Source organism: Hippoglossus stenolepis, chromosome 21 (genome assembly GCF_022539355.2).
Source record: "Hippoglossus stenolepis isolate QCI-W04-F060 chromosome 21, HSTE1.2, whole genome shotgun sequence".
NCBI classification, from domain to species: domain Eukaryota; kingdom Metazoa; phylum Chordata; class Actinopteri; order Pleuronectiformes; family Pleuronectidae; genus Hippoglossus; species Hippoglossus stenolepis.
The window spans coordinates 18,455,404-18,469,695 of NC_061503.1; the positions used below are offsets into that span (position 1 = coordinate 18,455,404).

Sequence of the window (14,292 nt, forward strand, 5' to 3'; positions counted from 1 at the left end):
TATTTTGGTTTCAGATCAAAAGATGAATGAGACGAGAGTTAAACAACTGGTTGAACAACTTAGGATGTTTCACCTTTTATTTACAAGTGCACTTAAAATACTGGAACATGTGGCCGCCAGATGTTTCTTGTCGCCCAGGTTTCAACTGTTGGAGTCTTGAAACGTATCTAACTCCTGTTTTAGTCACAGGCTTCACGTGTGCAGACGATATTTGTCGTCAAAAAGAAATTGAAAGAGCTGCCTGAGGAAGAAAAGACACAACAGCAAGACGACAACAGCAGCTGATGTCAGACGTTATGAGAGCTGTGAGGAAAACCCCAAAACTAACAGGGAGTGACATCACCGCAAAACTCCAATCACATGTCATATTTTCAGTGGGAACAGTTGAGTCTCTATGATTTTCTAACGTCGTGTTAAGTGCCTCTAGATAATATACTGTGTGGTGATTTGGTGATAAAAGATCAAATCAAATTGAATAGAATAAGGCAAGAATCTCATATCACTGACAAAAATGAATGATGCAAGATCCCGAATATCTTTTCAATATTTACCTGGAAAGACGCACGTTTAAATGACCTAGATACAGGTTTCGACTTCTCCTGATGTTTCGATTACTTAACATGTTGTATGTTTAACACATGTTTAACAACATACTTGTATGTTCTTGTTTACATCGTGGATCAGAGAGAAACTCAACCTCGTGTCCTGTCCATGTGGCAGAACACAATAAAGTTGACTTTGACTTTTATTTTAGTTTATGTGGTGAATTTATTTAGACATGTAAATGAAATTACATGTTAAAATGTGTTGAATTTAAACAAGTTATTTATTCTTTGTTTGACCCATTTATTTCTTTATCTTACACATTAAAAATGACTTTTGACTCACACAGACATATTTACAGTAGTTTTTGCTCGTTGTGCAATATGAATATACACATAACATAGAAATACTTTGTACTTTTAGGTGAATACACATTTAAATGCAGTTATGAACTTGTATTTTCACATTTCCATGACCTGGATTTATGTTCTAATTTCTTCCAATGACTTTAATTTATGTGTAGAAATTAAAAAGCACAGCAGATGCGATATAACTTCCTGTTGATGTGGTTTTTAAAGAAGTCACATTTTATTGGTTTTTATTCTGTGGAACAGCTGATGAGAGCTGGTCACCAGAACATTCTACGCATGCGCAGTGTGGCAGCGTGTTTCGGTGTGAAGCGGCTAAGCTAGCCGGGCCAAGCTAACGATTCTGCAAGTCATGGTGGGCCACAGCGCGAGGAGAACCGGGCCACGCCGAGAGGAGAACCGGGCAGCACCGAGCCACCGCGCGTCTGACCGGGTGTGAGCGCTGCTCGCGGGCGGAACGCGGACTTTTTCCTGCCATGAAGACATTGTCCAGGCGTAAGTATGAAATCAAGAGGTTTTTCACTTACTTCCGAGGACGTCACAGAGCCGCGACCCCCGCGGACACCGGCGGCTGCTGCCCGGTGTCCGCGTGGGCACGAGCGGACACCGCGGCGCGTGCTGTCCGGGCCACTTTTTAAACTAGTTGGATTGTCTCGGTAGTTAGCAGCGGAGGAGCTAACGATGCTAGCACCGCGCAGACCTCCAATAGGAATTCAGCGTTCGCCCGGGACCCCACCCTTGCCGCGTCGCGATTGGCCGGAGCCGGCTGGAGTCATGTGTCGTCACCGCGCCCGGGGCCTGCGATTGGCCGAGTGAACCGTCGCTCCGCTTTTTCGCCACTTGTTGCCAGGGAGATTGTGGATGAGGAGCTTCCTGTCACTCTGCAAAAAAAAAACAAAAAAAAACAACAACAACACACACACACGTCTGTAAAGCGACGAACAAACATGGCGACGCGTGTTTAAACCAGCGCGGAGGTTCTTGCGCGACGAGGGATCGGAACACGCAAGTTAGCCGCGGAGCTAACGTCGTTGCGCGGCGTAGAGAAGGAGGGAGGAGCCGGAGACTCCCTCGTTCACCTTCAGCAGCGCCCACATGAAGTAGTAGAAGGGTGGGGTGATGCCTGCGTGCTCTCCACCTCTCAATGAAGAACGACCAGCCGACATCTCGTCTCCAGTCTCGGGAGGATGGAGCCACCGCAGCGGGCTAGCTAGTCCTCGTTTCCCCCCTCGTTTAATCCACACGTGCTAAATGTAGGAAGGTAAGAGCTGACATGTGTGGCTGTGATGTGGAAGTTGGCAGCAGAGTCAATGCAATGTCCTCTCTCTCACTCCTCCTCCTCCTCCTCCAGGGATCAGAGGCTGAGACCCTTATGAAGAAGAGGAGGAAAGATCTGAGCACCACCTGGACTCCAGTGGAAACCTGGATCTGAAACTCCTGCAGAAGAACCCCCCCCCTCTCTCGCTGTGTCCGTTCACTTTTCACGTTCCCCCGTCTCCGTCTCCATCTTCTCGTGCGAGCGCAGGAGGGTAGGTCCAAGGAAGCCGTCCCCCCACCCCTTTTGTTTTTTTTTTAGTTTTTACTTTCACCTTTTTGTGACTTTGTAAAGAAATGCTTTACCTGAAAAAGTACTTCACAGAGGGCCTGATTCAGTTCACCATCCTTCTGAGTCTCCTTGGGGTGCGGGTGGACCTTGACAGCTACCTAAGCAATCAGCTCCCCCCACTGAGAGAGATCATCCTGGGCCCCAGCTCAGCCTACACCCAGACACAGTTTCACAACCTCCGCAACACGCTGGACGGCTATGGCATCCATCCGAAGAGTGTGGACCTGGACCATTTCTTCACCACTCGGCGGCTGCTGAACCAGGTGCGCCAGCTGGATCGCCTCTCCGTGCCCAGCACCGAGCTCAACACTTGGCTAGTGCACCGGGACTCTGAGACTGTGGTGTCCGCCAGCAGCCAGTCCAGCGCCACCATCACCCTGGACAATGGGGCCGGCCTCGAGGACGTAGACAGCCCTGACGCTACCCCGGCCATGAGGGGAGGAAGTGGAGCGCCTGAATCCACCTACAACCTGAACGCAGCGGACAGCAGCCTGGGAGCCGTGGCCCCGGAGGGCAACCAGGAGCAGGGGACCAGGGACGGCAACGACGACCTCACGAAAGAGGTACTGACTGCAGCTGGGGAGCGTCTGTGGCAAGGAGCCACAGACGCTCCTGTTGAAGGCTGCTCATTGTCACAAACAGGGTTTTATCGTGTAATTATTCTGAAACAGACTCAGAGAAATTAAATGTCAGGTCGTAGGTCATTGTCAAACTAATCTTCTTCCAGGTAAACAAAAATCTGCTCTTTCCCCCGTTTAAACGACATAAAGACAAATTAAATCATCAATTTGATATTGTTGTTTACTGCAAATCACAGTTTCGTCTTCAGTAGCATAAATCACAAGATAAATTCCTTGAAGATAAGAAAAGTATAATTTAAGTTGCGGTGACAGCACAGACTCGTACGCTTCCTGGTCCACACCCCTGATCGGTCTATCAGTGTCAGATATTTTTAGTCAAACCAGTTGAGTCACATTCATTACAGCCGGTCACATTTAATGTTGTCGTCAGTATGCAGCTGTGAAAGCAAAGGGTCGTCTGCTTTTAACGCACGACACTAAAGAAACTACATCTGTGCTGTTTTCATATAAGCTGGTTGTTGTTGGACTGTTACAAACGGAGACTTCTTTCTGATCACATGATTCACCACCATGCCCAAGTGTTTATGTCATGGTTGCATCATCTGACCATATTCCTGTTACATGATCTGCCTCTCGCTGCTTCCAAAATTACCCGCTCGAATGAAGATGAAAAGCCAAACTGCTCGTATGAAAGATAAACAGCATATGTGCTCTATTATTATCACAACTAAGTCCACGTTGTCAGAAATAGGCCAAATGTGTTTGCTTTAACAAAATCTGCTCGTGTGAGTGACGCTTCTCTGCGCCGGGCCAATCGTTTTTCAATGGCTGCTTTGCGTTTCTCCAGGACATTGACTTGATTGACATCCTGTGGCGACAGGACATCGACCTTGGCGCGGGAAGAGAAGTGTTCAACTACAGCAACCGTCAGAAGGAGAGCGAGGAGGAGAAGCCCAGCCTGCAGGAGAGCAAAGAAAGGAACAAGGAGCAGGAGAGCTGGAGAAATGGAGTCAACCTCCAAGGGGCTCAGCCGGTGGACGGGGAGACTGGAGAGAGCATTCCAGAGCAGGTTTGTGGGTGAAGTGGATTTTCATATTCAAGAGCTTTGTCCAGTGGGAGGTGGCACAGTGAACTGCCTTATTGCACATAAAAACAAATTGGAGACTTGGGAGCTGCAGGCTGGTGATAAAATATACATCTGTCTGCTGAAAGATTCGTTCTTACTCATGTGGAGATATTCCCAGATTGGTCATATTCACCATTTGCCTAAAAAGTGGTGTGTTGCTCAGTTTGCAATAGAATCACCTCGGTGAGTCTCAGATAGTGAAAGTGAAAATTCAGGCAGTGGCAGCTGGATGCAGACACACTTTTTATAGTTCTAACGACCGAACCAGCTGAGCTTTACTCTCTAGTTCTACCAGCGTCGTCATCACACTTGGATCTTTTCACTGGACGCAGTGACACACACATGTAATCGTCAGGAAAACTCGATCCATGCGCACGCAGCGCTGGTATCTGTGGAATTCATGATATCTGTGCCATCAGTGAAGTTTTTTCAGATAAGGAATCACTTGTTCTCCTCTCAACATTGTGGTAGAACGGTCTGACTCGACCACAGTGAGTCAATACACTTATTATCGATCAACAATGCAAGTTATTAATAATGAGAGATTGTGAAAATGTGTCTGTTCAAGACACTGAAGCCTTAAATCACGACATAAAACAGGTGGACGGACGGATCAGCAACAAGACTCTCAGATATTTTCACACCAATCCATCCATAGACTTCTTCTCCTCTCAGGGTCATGGGGGTTGCTGGAGCCAATCCCAGCTGACACTGGGCAAGAGGCGGGGTTCACCCTGAATTTCTTTTATCAAGTGAACAGATTCTCGCTGCAGATATTTTAGTTTTCTCATCACAGTTTCTCCTCCAGCTCCTTTAGCAGCGCTCATAACTCTCAGCAGCACCTGTCTGCCCCTAATGCACTTGTTTATCTGTTGTACTAATGAGTCAATCAGGTGAGTTTAATGCTGATCCGAGCTTTAGAGGAGCTGCAGTCACGTAACATTGTCTGTGGAACAAATGATCGGGAATATTCCAGAAATAAACCAGGGGTGCGCAGAATAGCTGCTGTGTTCACAACACTTAAACTGTTATGTTGCTCATATTTCTGATGGTTATGGGGAAAGATAACTAGTTTATTTTCGGAGCATATTGTCTTGTTTTCATTTTGTCTTTTGCTCGTCTGTGTTTCCTTTACTTTGTTTTATTTTACCTGTCAGTAAATATGACTCCCAGCTTAAAACTAATGGTTCATTTGTAAAAAGTAAAACTAAACCACAACTGTGAAAGCTCAGTACTTTATATAACATTAATAAACTATTTTAATGTCATCTCTTAGCTCCCAGCTCTCGGCTCCCAGACGTCACTTTCTCTACAAGAATGTCTGAGGCTGTTGGAGGCCACTTTCCCTTTTGGAGAAGAATCTGAGGTAAAAACACAAGTTTGGTGTTTTTTATTTTAATGTGGAAAAACTACGTTGAAATTATTGTTTTTTTTATTAATTATAACCACATCTCTGATCAGTTTCCAGCCCCGGTTGTCGCTCCAGAAATAGCTGTTACCACTGATGAAGTTCCGTCGACGTCTCAGGCCGTTCCTCTGGCGCCACCGCCCCCCCCAGCGGAGCCCCAGTTAGACCTGGAGCAGCAGTGGCAGGACATCATGGCCATCATGGAGCTACAGGTATGTCCCTTAGTTTTGTGTGTCTGTTCTGTGTCAGAGTCTTAATTCATAGTCTCGCCTTTAAAAAGAGGGAAAACACTGATTCTATAGTATTTGTTATGTTTCCATTAACAAAATGTTCTTGTCCGAAGGCAATGGAAGTGAACAACACGCTCCAAACCGACTCCAGCAGCGTTAGTGGAACATCTGAGGCAACCGATTCCAACACGACAGGAAGTTTTGGACTCGCTCCTCGCCCAACGCCGATTAACCAGGATGTCAGCCTCCACCAGGCCTCCCTCCCCAGCTGCAGCCAAGACTTCCCCCAGATTTTCGGCCCCCAGTTGGACACTGTTAGCATCCCCCCAAGAACCCCCATGCTCAGACTTTCTTCTAACAACTCCACCAACATCAACTCCACATTCGGAGCCACCAACCTGACAGGGATCTTTCTCCCTCCGCACATAAACAGCTCCAGTAGCAATGTTACGTCCACACCCATCCTGCCCGATCCCTTCAGCACCCTGCTGGAGGAGTCCATGCTGGATGAGATCAGCTTGTTGGACCTTGCCATGGAGGAGGGCTTCAGCCAGGCCCAGGCTTCCCAGCTGGAGGACGAGCTTGACTCAGATTCTGGTCTTTCCCTGGACTCCAGCCACAGCCCGGCGTCGCCAAGCAGCTCGGAGACTTCCTGCTCCTCTGTAGCTTCCTCCTCCTCAACGTCTGCCACCTTCTCTGAGGAAGGAGCTGTGGGATACAGCTCCGACTCTGAGGTAGCCACTGTGGAGCCGGAGGAAGGTGCTGTCGGTGGTTACCAGCCCGGTTACAGTAAGCTGTGCCGTATGAGCTATCAGGACCCCTCCCAATTCCACAGCCTCCCTCAGCTCGACAGCATCAGCCACAATCATACCTACAACCTGCCGCTCTCCTCTGCTTTCACCGAGCACCCAGAGCTGCCCATATCATCCGTGAAGAAATCTGTCCGTGACAAATCGAGCTCAAAGCTTCAGCCTGCTCATGACTTGCTCGATAAGCACGCCAGCCGCGATGAGCGCCGAGCCCGCTCCATGAAAATCCCCTTCTCCAACGAAAAGATCATCAACCTGCCTGTTGAAGAGTTCAACGAGCTTCTCGCCAAGCACCACCTGAGTGAACCCCAGCTCGCCCTCATCCGTGACATCCGCAGGCGTGGCAAGAACAAGATGGCGGCCCAGAACTGCCGCAAGCGCAAACTGGACACCATCATAAACCTGGAGCAGGGCGTCCAAGACCTGAGGCGCAACAAGGCGCGGCTGCTGAAGGAGAAGATGGAGTTCATTCGTTCCATCCGGCAGATGAAGCAGAAAATGCAAAGTCTGTACCAGGAGGTGTTCACTCAGCTTCGAGACGAGGAGGGCCGGCCCTATCCTCCCAGCGAGTACTCGCTGCAGTACAGCGCTGACGGCAGCGTGCTGATCATGCCCCGGTGCATGACGGCGGCCGAGCAGAACCGTAAACCAGAGAAAAAACAGAAGGACAAAAAGAAGTGAGGGGAAGAAACTGCTGTTTATTCTATCACTTTGCTAAAATCAGTAAGAAAGATTTCTGCAGAAGCAAGAGAGATGTCCTTTTTTCCTTTAAGAAGATTCTGTTGAGTAGAAAAACGGCATTGTTGACTACTCCTCCTGCGTTAGTTTCTCCCTTTTCATTCTGTTCCTGCATTTTTTTTCCTGTAAAAACTTCCACGCAGAAGTAGCTCTTCGTTTGAGTACTGATATTTCATTATTTGGACGGGGAGGGGGGGGACGATAAGCGGGGAGAGGAGGAATGTGAAAGGACATAAAACGAGCTATGAGAAAAAAAAAATTTAGCTGCTCTTGATCCTTTTGCACCAAACCACTAAGGATGAAGAAGATTGGTGTTGAGAGGAAGGAACACAGTCGACGAGGAGAAGCTATGCACTGAAGGTTTTAAAGGACTAACAGGTCGCATCCCACCCTGGAGACTTCTAGTGGTTTTCACTGAAGCTTTAATGTTGCAAGTCTTCAGGCAAAGAGCAGCGTCAGTGGTCGGAGTTTAGATACCAAAGGCTAAAGGAAGTCCATCGTGTGTGGGGACGTCGGTAAATACTGTACAAACTAGGGTTGTATGGGGCGTCTTGCTTGAGCTGAACACATTTGAAACGCTCAAACACTGCGCTCGTTATTCTGTAGGTTTGCGTCACAGATCCCCAGTTTCTCGAGTCGGTTTGCGAGCGGCGTCCAAGTCCAGAAGGACCTAAAGAGATTGGGTTTGACGGGTGGAAGTCGGTTATGAGACGAGGGAGGTGTCGGAGGCTGAAGTGTTCCCGGGTTAGGCCACTGATTTAAAAGAGAGAAGCCCTGCGAGAGGAGGAGATGTATGTTTTAGGGAGGAGGCACACTGCATTGCAAAATGTATCTACTTCCTTATGAATTATACATAGCACTGTAATTTGTCTTTTAAAAGGCTTGGCTATATGCATTTTGCCGTGTCTGTCGCTATTCCTTCGCCGCCGGTTTAAGTACGGGAGCTGCGTTTAGGAAGGCTCTTATTAACTGTTCATAATCTGTAGTATAAGCAAGGTTATAGGTCTCGCCACATCAGCTTTACATAGAAGTCTACATCCTCTTTGTTGATTTGAAAGCTTTGCACAGAGCCTGTAATCATTGTCGAGGATACGACGCTGTGACGAGCCAGGAGTTACCGCCGACTCTCACAGGTCGAAAACTGGATTTATTTATTTCCTGCGATGCCTTTTTGAGCATTAACTTAAAACACTTGTTGCCGTGGTTTAGCGACATCCCTTTTATTTGCCAATTGAAAGCCACTTGAGGCGATTTCTTTTTAAACTGCTGTAAAGCCAAGTTGTTTGGCCGAGTCCTGTGTTTTTCAGTTTTTTTTTTGTGTTGAACCCACAAAGTGAGCCAAGTTGTTGTGAGGTAAAAATACTTTGAATGCGTGAAATGACGGCGTGTGTCGTTGCCACTTTGAGTCGAATGCCTTTTAGATTTCACAATCTCTCTATCTTCACCTTTAAGGTTTTGAGAAGCGAAGAAACGCGTTCTCAGAGTAGAAGTGCTATTACTTGTCTATTTGAATGATGTTCGTCGGTACGTATGTTTCATCACCCTCTGTGAAAATACAGTTAAAAACAGGTCGGTCGTCGCAGCTGAGGTAGAAGTTAGGCTAGAATACTTTACAAGAGGCCGAACAGAACACGCTACATTAAGATGATGTCCAAATAATGTTTCTGAAAGAAAGAGAAATGTCCATTAAATGTGATTATCAGGCATGAAACTCCGGTTATCATTCACTTCAGTGTAACCCAGTGCAGCACCAACTATTTAGTACTGCTACTACTTACTGCACTTTCTTTTCCGTTTGTCTCGTTCTGTAAATATTTTCATGTTTGTTTGTCCTGATTTTAAGACGTTGGTCAAATGTCTCCATCACAGTCTCACCCTCTGCTTTGAGTTTGGATGTAGTTTCCTGTTTTGAGATATTTGCTGGCAATCAAGAATTGTTTTTATTGATTAATAAAGTGTTTTTATTTTCACCAGTGACTCGTGTGTTCTGGTTCCCAGTCGTTCCCAGCTCGGTCCAGAGAACGAGTCCATGTTCCGGGTTCTGTGGAGCTTCAGGTGTTTAGAGATTAATTCTGACACCTCGAAGAAGCGTGAATAACCAGAGCTGGATAATAGAGCTGCAACTATTAACAGTTAATTGAATAATTCAAGAAACTTAATCAACAAGTAAGAAACACCGAACATTTGACATTAACAGGTTCTTGAATGTGAAAATTAGTTATTTCTGTCTTCTTGCATTTGAGTAAATTTTGTACTTTAAGTTTTTGTTTATTAGAACAAAACTAGATTAGAGCCCGACAGAATAATCAGTTGTTCAATTAAACAATCAGCTGATACGAGTCATTCACATATTTGTTTGTTTGCTGATATAAAAACTTATTTTACTAAATGAATGCCAACATTTTCTTTGACTTAGATACGTTGTTTGTTCATAACAAATTGTAGTTTAACTTTATCAATTTAAATGCTTAAAATGAACAGTGTTTACAAAGATGTCAGTAATGCAGGAAATATATTTAAGTATGTTTACATTTTACATAAACATCGAAAATCATATGAGCCGGGTCCTAAATAAGACTTCTGGTTGGTTGATGAGCTTTTTAATCTCTGGAGTTTTGATCTCAAATGAAAACAATCTTCAGCTGCAGCTCCACTGGGTTTAATCCGGTTTTACTATAAGTGACACGAGCAGGAAACGGCACAGTAACAAAAAGTGGTTTATTTTCAAAAAGTGAGAAGCAAAACACAATGAAAAACACTACAGAGAACGACTCACTGAAAGAGAGACTTCATCACCGTACACCAAGTCCTAAGGTAACAGCTAAGAGGAAACGGTGTCGCCCTCGGAAAAGCACCGGTGAACCGAGTAAATGGCACGATAATGAAATTAAAACGTCAGCGCACTGATTCCACGTCGCAGCGAGATGTCGTGTGGAGATCAGACTGAAATTGTCGGACGACTCGTTAAAACTCAAATGGATACTGAGAATGAACACTGTCTTAATTCAGATGGACCTGAAGCTTATATACATTTAGTTTATATCCAGATAAAAGAACCGAATGAGTGATACGACACCAAGAGACGAATGAGTCCAGTGGTGTCTTACTTGTCTCTGCTCCCCCCCCTGTTGAAAGTACAATGAAATTCTCTTTCTTCGCCCTGTGTTAGTTTTTGTCCTCCTTTTTCTCGTCTTCGGTGGGATACGAGTGCCAAGTGAGTCTCTCTTCGTAGAACGCGATGACGACCTGCGGACACTTCCCGTTGGCCTCCTTCGCCGGCACCAAGTCGGCCTCGTCAGAGTTTTTCCTGCACGGGCGACAGAAGAAAAGACAATTTAACTGATTCAGCCACTGATTTTTTCCAGTAGTTCTTCAACAGTGTGTGTTGCAGGCTTCACACAAACCATTTCATGAGGAACATGAGTTCTCCTGTGGAATCTGTGGCCCCGATGATCCTCTCTGGGTCCAGAGCTCGAGCGAAGCCCCGGAGCTTCTCTGGCTGAGGATCAGGAAACACAACTTGAATCAATCGTAAAACAAATGAAAACCATACAATCATAGCTCCTGTGTTTTTAAGGCCAGCATCTGAAACAAATTCTTAAAACAAATCGAGGAACACTACTTTAATCGTGGGACTTTAAAAACTGCTGTAAAATGAAAGAACAGGTTGGACACACTGAACTATGACAAGTATCTTTGGAGCGACCTTGAGAAGAGGAATGTGTCTTATCTTGACTTTGGGCAGATGTTGAGACTGAATCCAAATGTTTACCCTGTCACATTCTGCAGTTTCTTCTAAATTCTGCCTTACAGTTGTCAAAAAGACATCTTTTTATTTAACATCTTGTAGCATAAAACAAACTAAATATCAAACCACCGCTTTAATTTGCGAGACAGAAGTTGTATAGACGAGTTGGGACTTACGTCGTCTTTCTTCTTCTTCGATTTACTCTCGTCTCCCTCTGCCTCTCCGGCCGCCTTCCTCTTTCCATCGTGAGCGGTTTTCTGGGACTGCAGAAATTCTGCAATCAAATCTGGACAGTCCAGGTTATCGTCGGGCTCCCACGTGTTATCTTCTCTGCAGATATTACGTACATAGAAAATACAGTATTCGTGCATTTAATTCATAATCAAGCCACCTGTTAAATATGCTGGTATTTCATTGCATTCTTTGCTACGATAACTTAAAGCAATAAAGACATAAGTCAACCAGAATATGTCAGATTGATGTATAGAAACAATTAGAACAACTCCCCCACTCACTCAGAGAAGCCTTTCCACTTGAGAAGATACTCTACTCTCCCTTTCACCACTCGCCGATTCAGGACCCTTTCCACAATATATTCTTCCTCCTCCTCCTCCTCCTCAGCCACATCGTCTGGCTTCTTCTCCTTCTTCTCAGGCGGAGTCATTTTGCTCACCTCTGGGGTAGAAACAGGAGAAATGAGCAGGTGGATGCTGCTCCTGAGGAAAATCCGCTTTTTCAAACGACTGCTGAAGCCTTGACACTGAATATCCTCTCTTAGTTAAACTTTCTGGTTCACAGATGAATGGAAAACAACTATTTCTGAGCTTAGAAACAAATGGATGACAAACACGTGTTAGTTCAGTTCTCTGACACAGAGAAGTGTTAGAAAGTAAAGTGTAAAACCTTCTGTAACAGCGGGACCATCGTTAGAGGGTTCTGTTTTCAGGCTCATGCTCATCAGGTGGACCCGGGGACCAGCAGGTTCCTGCTCAGCGTCACGGTGTCGGCGGGATGGAGGCGAGCGGGAGGCGATGTGGCGGAGAGGAGAGAAAAGCGTTGGAGAACGGGATCAAAAAGACACATGGGCGACAAAGTGAGGCAACGCAGATCATCAGCAATCCTTCAGATGTAACTGCTTCATCACACATTTTGTATTTTCCAATCTGATTTTATTGCTTCATAATTAGTTTTTTCCTTCTGATTAGTTTATGATTTAATTCCAGATTTCAACAGTTTTTCTGCTACTTACAGTCCAATAATAAATCAGAGACATTTCCTGCTGAAGGCAACAACCCCGAAAATATTGAGAATGAAATACGACAATATTTTATTCTTACTCTATTGCTCATATGTATGATGATTCCGTCTGGGACATTATTTACATTATTAACCGAATAGTCAATGAAACGTTTCCAAACTGTGACACAAGTTGAGTCCAACATCCCACAAATATTGACTTTGTGATGAGATACGACAAAGAAAAGAAAATATTGTGGCTTGAAATATGATTTGAGACAATCGACACGTAAAACAGCTGCTGTGATTTTACAGTAGATCAGATCATTTGTCATTGTGGACATGACCCATGTGCCTTTAGTGTTACAGGTGTGTCTCAGCTGGGGGCAGATATCAAACCCTTCATAAACACTGATCAGCTGTAGAAAGAGACCTGCACATGTGGGATCAGTGTTTGTGTTCCTTGCACATCTGGAACAGACTGTGATGGGTTTGAGGCCCGGTCTGTCAATCCTCCATTAAACCACGAAGCTTCACGTCACGTTGACGTTCAGCAGAACACGACGCAGGTTTGAATCACGAAGGAACCAACCCCCTCGAGGGTCTGTCGGTGCAGCTAACGTTAGCCTGCTAACACGACAAAGCCCCAGTGTGCATGGAGCTGCAGTTTCCTCCATGTTGCTCCTCCTCGCTAGCAGCTAACGCAACACGCAGCGGGACCGGTGCGGGTCCCGGTGGTTCTCGATCACGATCTCGATCTCGAACTGGGAGCTAACGTGCTTTTTATTCAACCTGCCCCCGCCCCCTTTGGAAAATGTGCACATGAAAGCTAACTCCGCACAATCAGAGGGAAAGCAACGCGTTGAGGAGGAGGTCGAACCGAACTCACCTTTCAGTCACTGGCGCTGGAGGGAGGTTTGAAAACAACGAGGCTTTGTCTCGGAGGTTCTACGGTTCACGTCGCTGTTTGTGATGAAAATGGTTCGATGCCGCCCCTTCGTCTGGAATGAGAGGAGGAATCAAAAAAAAGAAGGAATCCGCTGGACAACACAGATTATAGAACATGTGGATTTACTCATGCAGGCAGCCAGAGGGGGGCGGTGCTGAGCCCGAGTGATGTATAGATCTGTGATTTCTGAGAGAGAGCAAACTGCGGACTGGATCCGTGGAGCGGACTCACTGAGACATCAATAACTGGGAATACACTTATTAAACACATTCATACTAATCATTATTATTTATCATCTACACTTCACGATATATTTATGTACAAACTTTACTTTACTTTATAACATTTACATACAAACCACTGCAGTGAAAGTTTTTGCCTTTTTATTCATATTTCTATTCTCTTGTGTGTTGATCAATAAAGTTGTATCTTATCTTTTACAGTAAACGTGTTTCTCTATACTCCGGGGGTCATTATCCTGTGGGCCATTACAGCATGTTTTATAATAATGATGATAACACATTCTCTACATTTCTAGACATCAACACAACATGTGGTTTAATATGTTTTGTGTATTTCTTTTCATTCATTTAAAAATGACATTTCCTTAAAACGACAGTTTTATCATATGAGGGCATTTGTCAGAATTGTCCTCAGTAAGTTTTTAACAGTTATAGAAGTTTAGAGTCATTTTATTTCCCAACAGAAAATGAACGTAAACATTTTGTTTTGCTCTTTATGAGACGAGAGATCAAACAATGAAACAAATCTGTTGTGCTCAAATCTCTAAGGGTGCAGAAGTATTTACTGTCACCTCACGACAGTTAAAGGTACAGTTTTTGTAGAACAGCGCTACATAGAATTGGTAAAATTGATATAACTTTATACTTAAGAAGAATAAAAAACAAAAGTGCTTATTGATATATAAAAATAACAGTTAATATCTAACA

At 45.0% G+C, this 14,292-nt stretch overlaps 2 protein-coding genes and 1 long non-coding RNA gene across 5 annotated transcripts; 1 reads left to right on the forward strand and 2 right to left on the reverse strand.

Moving 5' to 3' along the window:
• Window positions 1–59: 59 nt before the first annotated feature.
• Window positions 60–1,571, reverse strand: LOC118100167. Its single transcript, XR_004694408.2, has 2 exons — window positions 1,439–1,571; window positions 60–241 (listed from the first exon to the last, which is right to left on the reverse strand). It is a non-coding gene; the product is annotated as an uncharacterized LOC118100167 (long non-coding RNA).
• Window positions 1,184–9,379, forward strand: nfe2l1b (nfe2 like bZIP transcription factor 1b). Of its 3 annotated transcripts, none has more exons than XM_035144939.2 (6): window positions 1,184–1,406; window positions 2,263–3,080; window positions 3,946–4,167; window positions 5,501–5,590; window positions 5,686–5,844; window positions 5,976–9,379. In XM_035144939.2, the coding sequence occupies exons 2-6, from the start codon at window positions 2,523–2,525 to the stop codon at window positions 7,350–7,352; spliced, it is 2,406 nt and encodes an 801-aa protein (XP_035000830.1). In that variant the 5' UTR covers window positions 1,184–1,406; window positions 2,263–2,522; the 3' UTR covers window positions 7,353–9,379. The 3 variants fall into 3 exon arrangements, with proteins under 3 accessions (XP_035000830.1, XP_035000829.1, XP_035000831.1); XM_035144938.2 differs by lacking the exon at window positions 1,184–1,406 and adding an exon at window positions 1,772–2,172; XM_035144940.2 differs by lacking the exon at window positions 1,184–1,406 and adding an exon at window positions 1,772–2,164.
• A 731-nt stretch (window positions 9,380–10,110) lies between these two features.
• Window positions 10,111–13,496, reverse strand: cbx1b (chromobox homolog 1b (HP1 beta homolog Drosophila)). Its single transcript, XM_035144943.2, has 6 exons — window positions 13,283–13,496; window positions 12,061–12,142; window positions 11,673–11,832; window positions 11,334–11,487; window positions 10,814–10,908; window positions 10,111–10,716 (listed from the first exon to the last, which is right to left on the reverse strand). The coding sequence occupies exons 2-6, from the start codon at window positions 12,113–12,115 to the stop codon at window positions 10,575–10,577; spliced, it is 606 nt and encodes a 201-aa protein (XP_035000834.1). The 5' UTR covers window positions 12,116–12,142; window positions 13,283–13,496; the 3' UTR covers window positions 10,111–10,574.
• Window positions 13,497–14,292: the final 796 nt, after the last annotated feature.